This window comes from Protopterus annectens, chromosome 2.part0 (assembly GCF_019279795.1).
Source record: "Protopterus annectens isolate FY-2018-M chromosome 2.part0, PAN1.0, whole genome shotgun sequence".
In the NCBI taxonomy this organism is placed as follows: domain Eukaryota; kingdom Metazoa; phylum Chordata; order Ceratodontiformes; family Protopteridae; genus Protopterus; species Protopterus annectens.
The window spans coordinates 231,648,058-231,664,530 of NC_056728.1; the positions used below are offsets into that span (position 1 = coordinate 231,648,058).

Genomic DNA, 16,473 nt, shown 5'->3' on the forward strand with positions numbered 1-16,473 from the left:
GTGTCCGACACTGGGAGAGTGGGCAGTGTGTAGTGGTGTGTTTATACCCTACCTGCACCCACAGTAAGGATGAGTGCTGTAGAGGAGTGGCAGGTGGGGGAACTATGGGTATGCGATTATGGTCCTAGGCGTGCAGGTGTTGGCTGGCAGAGCCATATTAGGACCGCTCCAGGGATGTAAGTAATATTCCGATATGGGCATAGCTGATGCCAATACTTCCCAACCCTTAAGAGCACATCCACTGGATAGGCCGTAAACCATTGGGGGAACATATAGGGACCATACCATTGAACTGTCCCCGATTATCAGGGACATCCCTGATTTCGACTCAGATTCTAACTCTGTCCCACCTAAACCCTCCTAGAACTAGTGATATTAGGAGGAAAGGTGGTGGATTACACGTAAAGAATAACAACAACAATTAAGAGTCATAAACAGCATGTACCTCAGACAATCTGTATGAATACATATGCTCTGCGTCTGTCAATGTGTCAGGTTAATAGCACCAGCAATTTAAATGTGTCCCTTATGTTGTTATGCAGTGTCCTTGATTCAGTCTTCATTTTTCCCCAATTGTATGAGAGATCTGATAGGGACAGAAAGCACATATTCCGCTAACTACCTTAGAAAGATGATAGAATAATAGGTATGCAGTAGCATGACTCGGCTGATGGATGTGGGTCCCAAAACCCAATTACTTGTCTGTATTGAAGAGTCTCAGTTCCCATGTATCAGCCAGTCGGGTGCAGATTGTAAGAGGAACACACAAATAATATGAATAAAACACTGGACAGGCCACTGATTCCGTACAGTCGAACGGCATGCCGTCGCCTAATGGGCAGCCATTCCCGATACTGTAGGCATGTAATCCAATGTAATAGGCAATCACAAGGTAATATTGTGGTCCTCGCTCCCACCCAGGGGTGTGAGTGTCAGATGCAAACACCAATGTCAGTGCATTTGCAAGTGTGGGAGTGAGTGGATGTAAGCCTGTTTGGCTGACAGTCTGCGAGTATTACACTGGTAAAGTGATGTAGAGGCTAACTGAATGTAAGAAGCTGTAACCAGAGGTTAGCATTGCTTAACACCACTCAAACACATGCACACCCACTCACAACTGCTTTAATGTGCCTTAATCCCTCCATATCCAATGGCTTTTTTCTGCCCTGCAACAAAATAAACGGCCTCTGCAAGGCTCGGAACCAGGACCCTGCACACACAGCTAATGTGATTTACCAATATGCCATGGCAGATATACAGACATCGGACATTACCACAAACATATCATACAGCGCAGTCATTCAACAGTATAGGAATGTATCCCATCATGTAGATGTATGTGTGAGTGTTTATGTCCAGCATATAGGTACATACATATATAGAGATATATCAGGAACATACCATGTGGCAACAAAGCATTACAAACGAATGAAAAGGGAAACACCAGTGACATCTGTATTATGTTGTGGTGTTGTCCTATGTAATATCAAGACTCCCTCAGACAGACATGTGTCATTTATACACGCAAACAGTTGCACATTGGCCATATACATCACTCTGTGCATGTAATTTACATTAACACAACAGTACCTGTCCAATCATTATGTGAGAACAGTACTCTTGCAAGGTGCTGTGTGCAACATCATCATCATGATAAAGGTAAATGGGGTAACCACAGAGGGACCGGTTGTGTTGTGTGTACAATGGGGTCGTCCACATCATGTGTACCTGGACCATTTAGGAGTGATGTGCATACCAGGATCATGTGCCTGAGGGACAGGGGTGAGGATAACAGGAGTATGTTGTGATGCATATTACAAGGGTTACATGTGTCCAGTGGGCATGTGTGTGAAATGGACAGCTATGTATGGGGCAAATGTCCTAGGAACTATTGGCCTTATGTTTCCATAGGGTGAGAGTGGGATGTGAGGGAAGGAGAGTAGGTATGCCCGTGGAGAATAGGTAGGGTAGGATCACACACAAGACAGCATACAGGGTCGGTATATGACACATGTGGGGGGATGCACCTCGGATGGGGAGGGGTGTTTGGCATTCACAAGCACATGGGAACAGTGGGACGGAGGTCCCCAGCCATGGGCAGCTGCCACTGCACCAGAACAGCTGCAAAGGAGGCAGTGCTGGGGGCTGTCCAGGAGGGGCAGCCTCACCCTGTAAATGTGACATTCCACCCTTGAGCTTGTGTATCTGGCTTCAGAACCCCTTATTCAGCCCCCAATGCACCACATCTGGGACCGCACAACAGCAGACATGTTCCTGTTTGGCCCTGCTCCCAGGGGGGACAGGCCCCATCCTCAGTGGTGGTACCACCAGAAGGTGGTGCAGAGCCAACAGAGGTTGAGGTGCAAGGCTGAGCCCCAAATGTACTGGTGCCCAGTGCCATGGTCAGCTGAAGTGGGACAGGAGGTTCTGCCGGGACCTCCAAACCCATACAGCCTATGGTGTTGCAGCTTAAACACATATTTGGCTTAGTAATAGAAAACAGCATTCAGGATTACTTACAACAGTATGCATAGATATGACCATCAACCCAACACAACAGATGGTATTCATTTGCAGAGGGAGCACAACACATGCATATAAACTGCATGACATCTGTACAAAGTGTAGAAGATGTGTGACTGCAGCTATGAACAGTGGCCCATTATTGGCTTGCCACTGAGAACCCCAGACAGTGTCTGTCATGCCACTGTTCCATGTGACATATGTCCACTCAGGGATGCAATGGCAGTAACACATCCCTATCACCATGTACTGGCAGTAATCCTCACACTATGCTCCTGCTGTGCACAGATGTGTGTTCAGTGGGTAACACAAGAAACAAATGGTTCCACACACTGACCAGTCCACAGATGGCCCTGCAGATGGGGGTCCCTCATGAACAAAACACTGTCATGTCTATTATAAAACATGCATAATAGCCATTACCACACACAGCATGTTAAACAGGCGGTAGTCTGAATGAAGCATAGCTACACTTACATGCTGTAGTAATGTCTGGCACATCACCCTCCTGTCCTTAGGCTATTTCCCACTGTGTATGATGTTTCAGGAACATCCAGATATCATCTGTGATGCTATTTCCAAACACCACATCTAGGTACCACTCACAGCAACTGTCATGGCCAGACACCTACATGATGTTCCTAGATATTGTACTGTGTTTATCGTGCAAATGGCTATGGGAACATCACCACAGTTGTTCCACATGCAATCAGCTAGAGGAGGACTGCAATAGGTGCAGAGGCCATCACCTGATCATGTCCATCACTTACAATACACATGCTGCTGCTGAGAAGGTGTACACCTCCACATCCACCAAAGAGTGTGCGTGTGGGGGGGGGGGACAGACAAAGTACATCAGAGAAGGGCTTAGAGACTATAACCTAAGCATCGTCTGTCACACACCTACCAGTACAGGGGTCAAACCCCTGATTGACTAGTCATTAATATTATAAGTGCATGCAGTTACTATATGTGCCACAAAGCCAACATGTTGCTGTGCTGTAAGAACATATATGTGTGTTGGTGAGAGACATGTGCAACAGAGATATAGTAGACATACATTAGGTGTAGCACACATGGCTGAACATGTGAACAGATGCCATTGTCACCACAACCACACTCTCCAATGGACTCGCATTGGCACTCTTTGCCAGGGCCACAAATACACCCCCTAACTACTTAGTTTGCCACACTATAGTAATGCACAGGTACTACATGCACCACAGGGGATATCTGGAGGTTCTATGAGCTAGGGCATGTGACTGTGCTTGACATTTGTTCATATGCCAGTGGGGGTTATACTGGGAGTGACTGTGGTTGAGAGCATCATAACCCACACACAGACACAAGGTGCCTGTACTGACATGCATGTATGCATTGCTTCATGGGTGTGTAGTGGTTGGCTGTGCTAGATGGCTGTATAAGGCTGGGTGAGGGGTACTCCTTGGCATCGTGCCACCCAACAATGGTGTGCAGTGTGATACAGGGGTGTAGTGTCTGCAATGTCCCACACAGATGGGTACTGCATGAACTGCCGTGACATCCTGGTTACCATTGTGTATGGCCATAGCTTTGCAATGCATGCCATGTCTGTGTTTGATACTCCTTGACATGGACATTGCCTGGGATGTGCATGTCCCACAGTACTGTACAGTGACATGTACAGGTGTACCTGGTATGGCAGGCACATGTTGTGTGCACAGACTGTTATCCTCCAATATGCCAGTACTAGCCTGGTGTGGCAAAACCTGCTTATAGTCAGCAGGTCGACCCTGCACCTGCATTGATAGCATGATACAGGTATTCCCTGGTGTCAGTGGTATCGGACCATACAGGGCACATGTGTACGGCATTGTATGGCCTCTGTGGATCGCATTTGATGGCACCACATATGTTGCAGGCATCCAGTGGGGAAAATAGTGAAGGCACATTGTCCGCACTTATGTGCCTATTGTACTGCTGTACAGGGTGCCATGTCCTCTGCAGCCCACTGCAATCACACCATGCCTACTATCTGTCATCAATGTGCATGGTACTAGCAAAAAAGCAGGATATCCTAGGCAAGTATGTTTATGTGTGACACATGGGTCAGGACATATACCGGGTACTAGTAGGGTTGCATACTTTGTTCATCAGGCCTTTTGCCAGATGTAGAGGTATGGCTTGCCAACACAGTCCCATGGCTGACTGACATCTGTACGCCTCGTGAGGTGGGCATTGTGTCATAAGATGGACACCATATAGGAAAACTACAAAATCCACTCCCCAACACGTCCAGTGGTTAGACACTCACAGCCACCCCGACACAGGCTCTGACAGTCAAACACACACACCTGCCATGTCCAGGATTTGAACCTCTACTTACCTACTGCAACAATATGCATTTACAGCATGCACTACAGAGAATACCAGGTTACAGCAGTCCTAGAGGTGTATTTCTAGGTGTGTGACATCAGCAGGATTGCCAAAGGTGAGTATATGACTTATACAGAGTGTGAGTACTCTAAAAGCATTGGTCTGTCCTCAGGCAGATGGACACACACACGCACACAGTTGGCAAGTCTGGGATTACAACACTGGTGTAACTACTCTATCACACTACAACAATCCACAGTTACAGAATGCACAACAGAAACTACTGGTCTACAACGTTCCCAGAGGTGTATTTCTAGGTGGGTGACATCAGCAGCATTGCCAAAGGAGAGTATATGATTTGTATGGACTGTGGGTAGCCTATAAACCATTTCTCTCTACACAGTCTGAGACAGACAGATGCACACACATTTACACGCACAATTGGCAAGTCTGGGGTTAGAACTACAACCTAACTAGTATAACACTACAGCAGTATGCAGTTATGGGATGTACCATGGAGATTACTAAGCTACAGCTCTCCCAAAGGTGTATTTCACACTGGATGACCTCAGCAGGCTTGTCATAATACCGCTATGGGGAGGGCAGTGTGTGCATGGGCCATAACCCAGTCATGTAGGGGTTGACATGCCACATGTGGGTGCACATGGGGCCATATGTCACAGGTACGAGTATACAGCTACTAGATGACTACTTCCCTGTGCAGTCATGTTGCACAGCTGGCATGTGCACCACATAGTCTGACATGCTGACAGATACAGGTGGCTAGTATCTGCAGTGAATGACATCTGCACCTCATGTGTTTGGGGCCCTTTGGCTGTGTGCTGGATGGGACAGGCACAGATGGCTCCCTATCATGGTCACCCTCTTCCGCACATCTATGTCCGTCTACCTTAGACGTATTATAGTGTGTTGTCCTTACATATATGCCTGTATACCTATCCACTGTGTGTGCAAGGCAGGCATAGTGCATACTGACATGTGTCTGCACTAAGAACTGCTACCGCCAGATATGTCCGGACCACTGGTGTTTGCAGACATGGCCTTCATGTGTGTAAGTGTGTGAGCATGCCCAGTATGACCATTCAGTATGTTGTCGACTGACATTGCCTTCATACCTTCAAGTGTGTGAGCATGCTCAGTATGGCCATCTGTATCGCATGTGTTACATGTCCAGGTAGTCTGTACTGTGGCACTGACCTTTGTGTTGTACACTGACAGGTAGCATGCTGTGTCTGCAGGGTATCTATCGGTCATGTGGCTTTGACTGTTGCTACATTTCTGCCTAGCGGGAGGGACGGACACTTGACTGTATCTACATTCCTACACAGGAGCGGGGGGGCACACCTGACTGTTGCTATAAGTGTACGTTGGATGGTGGGCACACCTGACACTTGTACACATTTGCTAGTACTGTACTGGTATGTCAGGCACTCCATTTTAGTGTGTAGTCTTACCCATTGTGCTGGCTAGAGGTATACCAGTATACTACAAATCTTAGCTTTAATTACCAACATATTAGTTTCCGACTTCCTAGCCTTCACAATCTACATCCAACTGCCTGGCCTGCTGTAGTCTGTCTTTATGGGTTTGTGGGGGGTTACCCAAAGGGCACATTTAGAGGCCATAGTACAGCATTTGTTTGTGTTGGTCTACACCTGTCCAGCTGGTTGAGACTTGTGTGGGTCTTATGGACACACATGATGCTCAGCCCATTACCTGCAGTGGGTTTTGTCAACCTGTGTAGTACTGGCGACTATGGTGACTCCAGTATGTGTTACAGATGTCATGGTGCCACTATGGGTGTCTGCTGTCAGCAGCCTTAACATTCGGCCACCCAATTCCCTTGCATGCTCACATCCATACCATAGCTAGAAGTACCAATATATTCTACTACATTTGGCAATTGGTAGGTTGATTGACTTACCTTGAGGGTGTGCCAGACTTGAGGATGGTGCTGGAGGGCTACCCATGTCAGATGCACATAGTACACTCCATATACATGGCTGAGCACAGGTAGTGTCATGTTTGGCATCCCTTTTACTGTCTGTGTGAGTCAGAGAGGGTGACATTCCCTGGGTCCCTACTGTTTCAGTACATATGCTTTGCGTTGCCTCTTTACCAAGGCCAGGTCATACTGGGCATGCCTCCTTCCGCCTACTGGGTCAGGCTCAGGTTGTTCCTCCTCCGAGTCATTCTGTGCCTGTACAGGCCTTGGCACTGGTGGGGGGCTGTGTGGCCCTGCCCCATGCTGTTCCTGCTGCAGCTGTTTTCGCAGGATCATATCGTGTAGCATAGCACATACCATAACAATTTGGGTGCATGTAGCTGGTGAATACTGCAAGGCTCCACTGGATGTGTCTAGACACTGGAACTGTGACCTGAGCATCCCAAACACATGCTCTGTTATTTGTCTGGCCTGTGCGTGTGCCTCGTTATGGCATTATTGTTCAGGTGTGTATGCATTTCTGATGGGTGTCATAACCACGGCTCCAGTGGGTACCCAGCATCCCCCACTAGGTGACCGTAGGGGATGTCCATATTGGCAAAGCTGTGGTACAGCTGCGTCAGATGCCATATTTCTGAATCATCATAGTTTCCAGGGCAGCCAGCACACACATTCATTATAATGTCCTGGGCATCACATATGACCTGGGAGTTGATGGAGGGGATGCCCCTGTGGTTGATGTAGGCCCTATCCTACTCACTGGGTGGTGCTTTGATGCATAAGTGCATGCAGGCTATAGCACCCACTACCCCAGGGTAGTCTGCTATTTGGTGGAAGAGAAGCATATTGCTGGTCAACACCTCACGTGTGTTGAGGAAATATACGTGCTCACTGGCATGTGCTGACATGACATCCAGGAACTGGTGGAATACTCTGGATGCTGATGCCTGTGAGATCCTCATGATATCCCCAGTTGTGCTTTGGGAGGCTCCTGTGGCTAGTATACCTAGGCCTACACATACCTTGGTATCCACTGGGATGGGTTCCCCTCGTCCTGTTTGATGTGTCAGGTGTGGCCGGCAATCTGCTGTAGGAGGACTCTGTCCACCCTATAGCGCTCCACTATCTCCAGCTCATGTAGCCCCTGGTAGGTTGCCCTGAGTCTGTACACTCTTCTCTGTCTCCTCACTGAGGGTTGTTCGGCAGCATTCACATCTTCACCACCCTCAGCCTCTTGCATATGTTGGTCTATGTTGCCTGCTGCAGCCCTTCTCATTTTGTAGGTTTGTTTGTTAAAATTTCCCTAGAAGGACAGACATCCCTGATCAGTATCAGCAAGAAACTACAATCCTTCATGAAATCATCCAAGGCTAGCTTCAAAAGACAATTTCCCAAGGACAGGACCCTACAGACAACCACAAAGCGTTATTTAGCTATGTCAAGAACATAAGTGGGAACTCTCAGATCTGCTCAGAGTTGGTGTAGACTGGCACAAAATACACTGAACCAACTGATATTGCCAGCATTTTAGCAGACATGTTCAGTGCAAACTTCACACCCCTCTCAATCCCTAAACGGCCCTTAACCATACCAGAGGAATGTATGGGCCTGGCAATCACTGACACACAGGATAAAACGGCCCTATCCAAAGCCACAAATACAGCCTCAATGGGACCGGACAGTGTCCCAGGCTGTGTCTTACATGAGCTCCAAATGAACTAACCCCTCACCTAAACACACTGTTCAAATACAGACTCTTTATAGGCTACATACCCACAGAGTGGCGCACAGCAACAGTGATCCCACTCCACAAAGGTGGCACCACAACAGACCCCAAGAACTATTGCCCTATAAGCCTGACTAGCCTGGTCTGCAAGGCTATGGAGCGCATCATCATGGAACTCATTAACAGAGACATTGGGAACCTCCAGACACTCGACCCAGCACAGGTCTGCTTGATGAGTGCAGATCATGCCTACTGAACCTGTTTGACATCTTACAGCCACCTAGACTTTAGATGTGGGGTGTGGTAGTTCACACATACTACCTGGACCTCGCTAAGGATTATGACACCATTCCTCACTCAGGTATTGTTTATAAACTCACCAGCCAATACATACACCCATACATCGCAGGTTGGGTTGCCAACAGGTTTACACACAGAACCCACATGGTAAGCCTAGCAGCCTCCAGGTCCAACTCTTAACCAGTCACCAGTTGTGACTGGTTAAGAGTTGGACCTGGAGGCCTAGCAGCCTCCAGGTCCAACTCTTAACCAGTCACAACTGGTGTCCCATAGGACTCAGTCCTGGGACCCCTACTGTTTGCCATATACTTCTCAGAGGTACAGGCAAACAGAGGTGGACTACAGCAGACTGTGTTTGGTGATTACTGCAAACTGGGGGCCATAATTGACAGTCCAGCTGTCACAGACATCCTTCAAGGGGGCTCACATAGACCAACACAGGATGTCACAGTCATGGCCACCAGCTAAAGGCCACAAACTGCATGGTCATTCCATGTTGGGAAAACTAAACACCCACATATTAACACATGAGTGGCAGCCACTTTAATACAGACGAGGTAATGGGTATGGGGGGACTACATTAGATAGTGATCTCTCCTTTGACAATCATATCTCCAAAGTACTTAGGCCACCTGTCTATGTAGGCCATCTGATTACTTAAGGGTTCGCATCTAGACATACTGAGGTTATTGTGCCCCTTTACTTTTCACTCATTAATCCCATCATCGAGTATGATAACCCATTTGGGATGTACCTCAGAAGACACATCCAACAGCTGGAGGGTCCATGAACATACCTCGCCAAGAGCATTAATGGCCTCAAACATGTGTCCTATGCTGCCAGACTGCATGAACTCTTGCATTACTCAGTGGCAACTTGTTTACTCAGAGATGATCTTTGCTGCCCAATAAAGCCACGTCCAAGTCAGGCTTAATGGATATGCTCCACCTATGAGAATCCATGTCACAGTGAGCCACACACTGTAATGAGCTAAACCTTGCCACAACCAAAACTGGAAGATGCTGGTGTGACAGATTCCTGTCACAGGTACTCCCATGGTTTGGAACTACATCCCTGATTACATTATACGGAACCCTCACTAACACTCCAGTGCCACCTTGCAGACTGGATGGGGAACAGTGGGTACACCCCAGGGATCCCGCAATTAGCTCTGCTCCACAGAGGGACAGTTAGTTAATCAATGGGGCGGCAACAGCTGACACATTTTGGCTAGGCATATGAATGGCCTCAGGCAGTTTGCTAAATACCTACCTATGTACCTATGAACCTATACATACAGTATCAGCACATGCTGATAGCTTAATTTACTGTTCAGGTGTTGACTTACCTTGTGCCAATAGCGGTTGTGTGTGCAATAGTTGAGGGCTGCCTCTGTAGGATGCACACAGTAGACCACATATACATGACAATTTACAGGTGGTCTTGTGTGTGTGCCATCCATGTTTACTGTGTGTGCAGGCGGAGAAGGGTGTCAGTCCATAGGTGCCTACTTTGTCAGTGTGTGTGCTATACGTTCCCTCTTTGCCAAGGCATGGGCATACTGGGCATGTCTCTTTCTGCCTACTGGGGCTGGCTCAGGGTGTTCGTGGTCTGAGTACTTCTGTGCCTGTGGGGCCCTTGGCAATGGTGGTGGGCTGTGAGGGCCTTCACCATTCTGCCCCTGCTGCAGCTGTTTCCGCAGGATCATATTGTGTAGCATGGCACATACTATGAAGATGTGGGCACACGTGCCTGGAGAGTACTGCAAGGCTCCACCAGATATGTCCAAGCAACGAAACTGTGATTTCAGCATCCCAAACACACGCTCTATGATGATTCTAGTTTGTGTGTGTGCCTCGTTATGGCATTCTTGCATGGGTGTGTGTGCATTTCTGATGGGAGTCATCATCCACGGTTCCAGTGCATAGCTAGCATCCCCCACCAGGTGGCCATATGGGATGTCCCCCCTGGCAAATACCTGATACAGCTGTGAGGCATGCCACATGTGGGAGTCATGATAGCTTCCAGGGCTGCCAGCACACACATCCATGATAATGCCCTGGGCATTACACACGACCTGGCAGTTGATGGAGGGGTATCCCTTGCGGTTTATGTAGCGCCTACCCTGCTCACCGGATGGTGACTTGATGTATATGTGCATGCAGTCTATTGCACCCAGTACCTCCGGGTATTCTGCCACACAGTGGAAGAGACGCATATTGCTGGCCAACTCCTCCTACATTCAGGGGAAGTATATGTGCTCACTGGCATATGGTAACATGGCATCCAGGAACTGGTGGAGTACCCTGGATGCTAATGCCTGTGAGACCCCCAGAATATCCCCAGTTGGCCTTTGGAAGGTACATGTGGCTAGTATTCTCAAGCTTACACATACCTTCGTGTCCACTGGGATGGGTTCCCCTCTATTTCTCGCTCTGAGGCATGGCCGGCACAGCTCAACAAGTTGCTGTATGGTGTCCCTGTCCACCCTGTAATGCTCTACTATCTCCAGATCATTTAGCCCCTGGTAGGTTACCCTTGGTCTGAACACTCTTCTCCTCCTCCAGTGCCTGAGGTGGTCGTCAGCATCATCCTCCACACCACCTTCAGTCTCCAACACATGCTGATGAATCAAAGCTATGGCAGCCCCTACCATGTACATTTTAAAAGTTCCCTGTCTGTTTACATCGATGGTACAGAGTGTTTGGGAATACACACGTGTGTGTGAGGTGCTTTCACACTTTATCCTACTGTGCTTTGGATGCTACTGATGTCATTGGGTGTGTATGTGCAAATCCATCTGCAGGGTATCTTAATTATGGGTTTTACAGCAAGTACTGCAATTGTGGGGCTTTTGGTGTTAAATTATGCTTGCCTGCCGTGATTAATCTGTTGCCCTTTATTTCACTTTTTAACCCGAATCCCCTCCCATTGACAGGCATGCATCCAACTACCGGCTTTCTTGTTTTGTATTTTCCCTACCCAGGAATGTGTTGCGAAATATGTTTTGTAGCTGTTCTACTGCAATTTTGCTTTGTTCTGCTGTGACAGTTCTGTTTTCTTTGCAGTACGGCACCTCCCCTTTCCTGTTCTGCAGGTAGCTGCTGGCAGCCTTGTTAGCTGTTGTCAGTGGCTCACTGTGGGTTCCTAGGTGTTAAATACTTAGGAGTACTCCTATTTCCATGCTGCAGCATTTCCTTATCTTTTTCCCATATCCTTCCTGTTTTCACTCTGGTGCATGCCGCGCACAGCCGTTTACCGGGTTTACAGCACATTTTCATCCATGTTCACATGCACAATCAGTTACCTTGTGTGCTCTCAGCTAAGCCAAGCTATGGCTACTTCAAAACACCCCTATCCTGCAGCTTTGCTTAGCAACAGGCAAACCGGGTTAGCAATGCTCCAATGTGCTTACAGCAATGGTGACACACCCCTCTCTTGATGTCATTTTTATCTCAAGGGCTCACCTCGGTGTTATAATGCTACACTGTTTTTTTGCATCCTTACACCAGCGGGAAATCTGTGATTCAGTATTACTCCTCTCATTTGCATGTCATTGCCTACTACTTCCTAGCTACTGCGCATAACACTGTCACTGCCCCTTAGCAACCCTTGCGCCATGAGTATGGTGTAGCATGCCTGCCATTGACTATTATGGGGAAATCGTGATATGTGTTTCATTGCAGTTTTATTCAATATTTTTGTATATTCCTTATTCCTTGCCATCCCCTTTGCGCACCGATGCCCTGCGCTTTAACTTCGCGTTAGTGTGGGCATAATATTAAATATCCTTTTTCATATTTTGTGCATGTTGTTTTATGCCAATGACAATATATTTAGCCAATGGCATATATTAACAGTATAATACATGAATTTGGTCCATTGTCATGGCTCCGATTTTATGTTTGAAAAGTGTAAACCATTTTTTTTGGTTTACATTTCTGCATGCTTACACTATGCCTGCACCACTTCCTGAATCATTATATACCTTCATTTGCATGCTACTCTGCTTCACATAGGGTGATTAGCATACATGTGCCGCGAGCTCTGCGGTCATGGCGTATGCAGGTAGTGTACGTGGAAACAGCTCGTACCTGAATCTCTCTGCAGCCATATTTGGTGTTAGATCACCGATGCTACACCTGCACCTGGCGCAAGCTTCATGAATCCCGGGGACTGTCCTGTACAGGTTACATATTAGTTTAATTGTATGCATGTATTAGCATTTAATAAAACAAAGCAACTTAATACACAATTAATACTTGTTAGTATATTCATTCACACAGAATTATAATATGCATGAACAAGTATATATTATTTCCTTCAAAAATTGGAAAACATAAGGTGACTGATACAGTTTTAGACAATACAGTAAACATGACTACAAGATATTTATTGTACTGGTTTATGAAGCAATCATTCAGTACATAAAAGGAGACTCTGAATGTGAAATAGGCAGAGAGAGAGATTGAACAAGCAGGTGGAAGAGGAATTTAAGACCATAGTTCTAACAGTAGCTCTTAACTAGTTGGGGCAAATCAACACATAATCAGGGATAATAAAAGATACTTTTACGATATTAGTAATGTTAACTGGAGACACTGACAGAATAAGAGAATATGAATTAATATACACTTTTTGAAGATAAAAATTCTATAACAATAATTAATGTTATTATTTATTAATGGATCACCTTTTCTCAGAACGTTTTAGAAGGGTTTGAAAGGGACAGAGCTAAAATTGGAGTCAAAATCAGGGAAAGGTGAGAGATATCAACATAGCCAGCCTTAGGCATAGTTCAGCTAGGGGACCACCTAGGGCACCAGTGTAGCAGGGGTGCCTTTCCAGTATTTATTTATTTAGTAGTGAAGAAAGTGTTTCTTTAAAATGTGTTGAATGAATACAGGAAAAACTAAAAAGTAAGACAAACTGGGAGAAAAACAAAGAAAAAGTAACTTGAATGGTGTAGGTAGACCAGGATGGTGGCACTGGGTGGTGTGTTGGGGCCTTGGGGGGCACTGTGGGGCCCTTTTGCCTGGGGCACCAGCAGACAAAGGCTGGCCCTGGATATCAAGAACATCAGTACAAAAAAATACATCCCAACCTATTAGCACAAAAATTTTGAACAAAGCCTAAAATAATGGAGAGACAAAGGCCCCAAAATAGGGACGCAATAAATATTATTTTTATAAACTTAGAAAGTTGCTGGAATAACATGATTTTATGTTAGCAGGCATTTTCCGATGGATATGGAGTCTGAAACTCAACTTTATATTATTCCAGTCCTCGATGATTTGTTAGGAAACCACAAACATTATGCGGGGCAGACCCAAAACATGAGGCAAAAAATCTAGACGTTCTGCGAAAATCTGGTAGTTGAGACACAAAGTTTATTTTCTAGTCCGAATAGCACCTTTCTTTTTATATCATACAAGCAAACGAATCTCAGTAATGATACAAGTAACAAATATCACGCAGCATTCAAATATTCACAGCAGTACGAGAGTAACTGTCATAACCTGAGACTAAACTAGATCTCAGAGAATATATTAGTGATTCCGTTTTACCTTGCTTTAATCAGCCTACCATCGGACAGTCATCCGATTCGTCGAACTTCGTCGTCATGGAGGCGGTGCCGAATTCCCGGAAGAGAGGAGCTACTTGGAGGTTGAGGAGAGAGAGAAGTTCTTAGTATGAATAGATGTAGCTAAAAGGAATTTGGGGGTTTATGGTTTGATTAACTTATAAGCACGAAATGGCGTTTGTAACTGCAAACTGGAATCCCATGCAGGATGTATTTTTTCGGTCAGTGTTATCATTTATTCATTTTCTGTATTGCCTGTGAGAGAGGCCTTCTGTGTTTTTGTCATGTGATTCTTGAATCGCGGTGATGTAAGCTTGCTGTTGGCACTGACGGTGGCAACAGTATATCAGCATTTCGTTTCTCGAACAGTAAATTGTTCCAATGAATGAAATTATCAGAGTTTTTTTTTTCACTGTTCAATTGGCTTTTTGTGAACTCGCATGTTGACGGCGAATTCACGTGCTGATGTTTCTTGCGTTTTACTTGTAAGAATAGTTTGCCAGGAGCGGTGCTTTTTTTTCCTTTGAAATTTTTTGCGTTTGTTAGCCTTTTTGGATTTAATGACTTCTTAAATAGTTTACATAGTGTAAGCTGCATTGGTAAATGAGTGGGCATACTTCATAAACAGCACACCCATTGGTACTAACATCGGATGGCACGGTGCCTGGCAATTTTTTGGGGGGCTAGGCTGGTAAAGGCTCCAGGGCCATTAGCCTAGTACATACCTGTGAACATAGATGGGTATACTACACATATAGCACACAGGCTGTGTATTCTACACTAGCAGCGATCGCTGGCTTCACAGTGCCTATCAACTGCCACAGTTTATGTCAGAGATTTTTTTCTCTTCTATATTTAAGACACTCTGAAATGTATATTATTCAGGATTCACTAATTAAAACTATGCAGAGATCTACTATCACTTGGTTAGGTGTATGTTGTTGAAAAATGACAGTAACCCTTCTGACCTACTGTGATGTTTATAACTCATGGGTTGAGAGATAATGTGACTTACTTTGTCTTAATAGTGTATTATTCTTATGTGTATGCATCCTTGTGTATATTTGAGAGTAGTTAATCTCACAAATTCATGTGGTTTATATACATTGTACTGTAAACAAGGAAAAGGTCCCAAAATCTGTCCAGTGAATTTTGCAGTATTCATGGGGTATTACAGGGAGCATCTTTTAAAAAGCACATGAGGCAGCATTTTTCCTGTTACAGCAGAATGTATTGACAGTCAGCACTTTCAAAAGAATACTGAACTTAAAAACTAGGGTTTTGATGTTTTGGAAACGAATATTAAGAGCAACTAAAGTGCTTAATGCTGACTGTTTAATGAGTAAATATAATTTGGAAAAGGAAAACTGGCTTATAGTATAAATTAATAGACCGTTCTTATTCTCTACAGTTGACTTAATGTTAGATATAAGTAAAGTAATGTCTGCCCTTTCTTAATTTTCTAAACAGTCATAAAATAAATGGTGAGACAGGGAGATATTTATCAAAATTAAAAATTATAAATTTTATATCAAAGATAACTGGGATTATTTTATATGAGTGGCTCAACTTTAACTACAATAGATACAATTATTTCAATATCCTCAAAAAGCTACATTATCTTTATTTTGAGATTATTCTCTTGGAAATTTTTACATAAGTTATCACGCCACATAAAATTGAAAATGTATACAAAAAGGTGTTTTTTTAAAGGTGTAAATCCTTTATTAAATCACATCTGTATGGTTTATTACTGCAAAACTGTAAAATATTTTTGTGAAAAGTCAATGTTTCCTGCAACCATTGTAGTTTAATAAAGTGACATTAACTAAACTTTTGGTGTTTAATGCATCAGTTCCCAGACGTGTGCTCAAGTCTGAATTCCCACGTCTCTGGAAGTCTGAATTCCCACGTCTCTGGAATGTATTAATGTTGACCAGGAAAAATGACTACAAATAAATGAAAAATGAAATTGTGCCTTCATCTGCCAAATGTATAAATGTTGTCACTGTTGTATGT

The 16,473-nt window shown here is 45.1% G+C and overlaps 1 protein-coding gene across 1 annotated transcript in view; it reads left to right on the plus strand.

Annotated features, from left to right (window-relative positions):
* Positions 1–14,476: 14,476 nt before the first annotated feature.
* The window catches only part of VPS16 (VPS16 core subunit of CORVET and HOPS complexes), a 1,917,946-nt gene continuing 1,915,949 nt past the window's right edge, over positions 14,477–16,473 (plus strand). Inside the window, exon 1 of the mRNA XM_044060689.1 lies at positions 14,477–14,675. Coding sequence (XP_043916624.1) covers positions 14,626–14,675 — 50 coding nt within the window. The 5' untranslated portion in view covers positions 14,477–14,625. The remainder of the gene's footprint in view (positions 14,676–16,473) is intronic.